The sequence below is a fragment of the Trachymyrmex septentrionalis genome, unplaced genomic scaffold, assembly GCF_001594115.1.
Source record: "Trachymyrmex septentrionalis isolate Tsep2-gDNA-1 unplaced genomic scaffold, Tsep1.0 scaffold78, whole genome shotgun sequence".
NCBI classification, from domain to species: domain Eukaryota; kingdom Metazoa; phylum Arthropoda; class Insecta; order Hymenoptera; family Formicidae; genus Trachymyrmex; species Trachymyrmex septentrionalis.
Window position 1 is genome coordinate 671,908 of NW_017305967.1, and position 2,443 is coordinate 674,350.

Here is a 2,443-nt window from a genome sequence, read left to right on the forward strand (position 1 = left end):
TATATATATATATATCATTCAATTACTTTTTGTTATTATCATATATCATAATATATTATCCAAGACAATATTGCCATACATTATTCTTGTTATTCTATTGATCGTTACTCAGTAATAATATATTTGCTTATTACCTTCTCGCATATATTTTTAACGGCTTGCACTGTTGTGCATTCGAAATAACTGCCCTTTTTCCTATAATCCACATAGAGAGAATCACGTAATCCTTGCTCCAAAGTCGATTGCGAACAATGCATCGCCTCCGCCAGACATCTGGTGAACTGTCCCGGGTATTCTTGCAAAAGTTTCGTTACCACGCATTCGCTGAGCGGACCAATGATTAACACGGGTCTCAGAGTAGGATCTGTTATCAGAAGCAAACGAATCGTTATACTTTACATTCAAAAAATATAAAGGCATAATGTAATAATATTGAGAAGCTACCATTTTACTTAACCCTTAAGACTTGAGCTAGACTTTATATGAAGTTCTTACACCTCCTAGTATTTAAATTAAAAAATACTTTTGATATTTGTTCTTTTATATTGCATAATTTAGTATTTATGTTAATATTTCGCTTTGCATAATCTCGTTATTACGCTATGTTGTTAAACAAATTTGAATTTTTGAGCGTCTAAATTTGATGTAAAAAGAAAACTTTTCTATAAAATGGAACTTGAATTTCATCTGGGTAAATGCTTTAACAGTATCATACATTATTAAAAAAATAAAATGTCATAAATTATTGTTTAAATATATTCGTAATTATAAAATATCCTCAATATATTCTCAGCATCTCAAATCTTTATAAAATTTTTTGTTCAGTTTTATTTGGAGCTAGCAGAGTAAAATGTTAAATTTGTTAGAGAAGGCAGAGGATTAAGAAATTGATAATACGTACAATCGAGTCTCTCGACACGCTGATAACTCGCTGGAAGAGTGTCTTCGTTTAACGTCCCACTATCGCTGTACCATCCCAGATTGACTCCCGTAAGATGCGATATTTCCTTGCAACTATCTCTACTACTGGATGACCGTTGTTGCTGTTTTTTTCGACGGAAGAAACTTCTTCTCGCACTAGTATTGCTGCGTTTGCCAGTGTCTTGTTCCAAGTCGCCCAAAGACCGACGTAGAAGCAATTCTTCTTCAACTCTGAAGATAAATCACGGTTTAAATATCGTAGATTATATATAAAATATCGTATCAAACGCATTTTCTCCACTTTAAATATTCTATTATTCACCACAAACATAACTCACTTAAATTTGCTTGGAATTATCCCGCAAGTCTGCCTACGACCGGTCTGATCAACTATCCAGGCGCGCCAATGGCCTGGTGTGCCATTGAACATAGTATTATCCACGTAAAGAATGTCGTCCTTACTAAATCGTAACTGCAGACTATCACCTACTTCGCCGGTTCTGTCAAATAGCGCCTTAACGTAAAAACTGTCGCCTGGCTTGTCTTTCACTTCGTTATATCGCTCTAGCATGTATTGAGCGACCAGCGTCACCTTGTCCGCTGGTCGAGCTAGCTCAAGCGCGGCTTGCTCGGCGGTCGCTTGTCTTAGATCTACGCCGTTGTACTCCAGAATCCTATCTCCGGCAAACAGACCGGCCTCTTCAGCAAGACAACCTGGCTGAACAGAATGTACGAAGATACCGACACCGTTCCCTCCCACTAACGATATACCAAGGTTCGAACATTTCCTGGTCTCAATCAGTAAATACCGAGGCTCAGCACTCGGTGGTGGCTTTCGATTCTGTTCTTCCTGTGTGGGACTTCTCATCGCGTTTTGGCGCATCATCTGTGCGCGACTCAATCGATCCAGCGTGGCAGCGCTGCGAAGTTCCGGTTTACGAATGTTGATGTCCAACGATGCAGAGGGCCTCATTTCGCGTTCCCGCTCTTGTGTGCTTCTTACCTCCAATGAGGCGGATGGCCGCATGTGCTCGACGCGCAATGTGCTCATTGTAGGTGCAGCAGTAGTGGTAATGGTAGGAGCAGTGGTGGTGATAGTGATGGTTGCGTCGCGTTCAGGTTCAGCGGGCTCCAGCGTTTCCACTGTACTCTTTCGAGGTGCTTCTGGACTATTGCACGGTGTTGGCGAGCCGCTACGACTTCCGGTCGCAGCTCCGTCGCCGGCTTCCGACGAACTCGAGGATGCCGAGCCTTCTAACTCGGTGTATTCTTGCAAAGAAAAAACGTAAGTTTTTAAAACTTACCTCAATAACGTCAATGCTAAAGAAAACAAAATATCCTGAAAAATTACAATGAAAAATTTTTCAGACAACTTATCAAAAGATATTGATGGAGAAGGAAGAAGACGGAGAAAGAAGATGGAGAAAGGGAGCGTTAAATCATGCTACTTGAATAAAGAACATGCTACAGATCGCGAAAGTGCGTTTTCAAAAACTGCATTATTTTTGTGCAAAAAGATTTT

General features: G+C 40.1%; 1 protein-coding gene across 1 annotated transcript in view; it reads right to left on the minus strand.

The window, feature by feature from the left end:
- Positions 1-104: 104 nt before the first annotated feature.
- The window catches only part of LOC108754176 (disks large homolog 5), a 10,192-nt gene continuing 7,853 nt past the window's right edge, over positions 105-2,443 (minus strand). The window contains exons 10-12 of the mRNA XM_018496298.1: positions 1,260-2,190; positions 902-1,152; positions 105-364 (exon numbers count right to left, since the gene is read on the minus strand). Of these exons, the coding sequence (XP_018351800.1) occupies positions 105-364; positions 902-1,152; positions 1,260-2,190 (1,442 nt within the window). The remainder of the gene's footprint in view (positions 365-901; positions 1,153-1,259; positions 2,191-2,443) is intronic.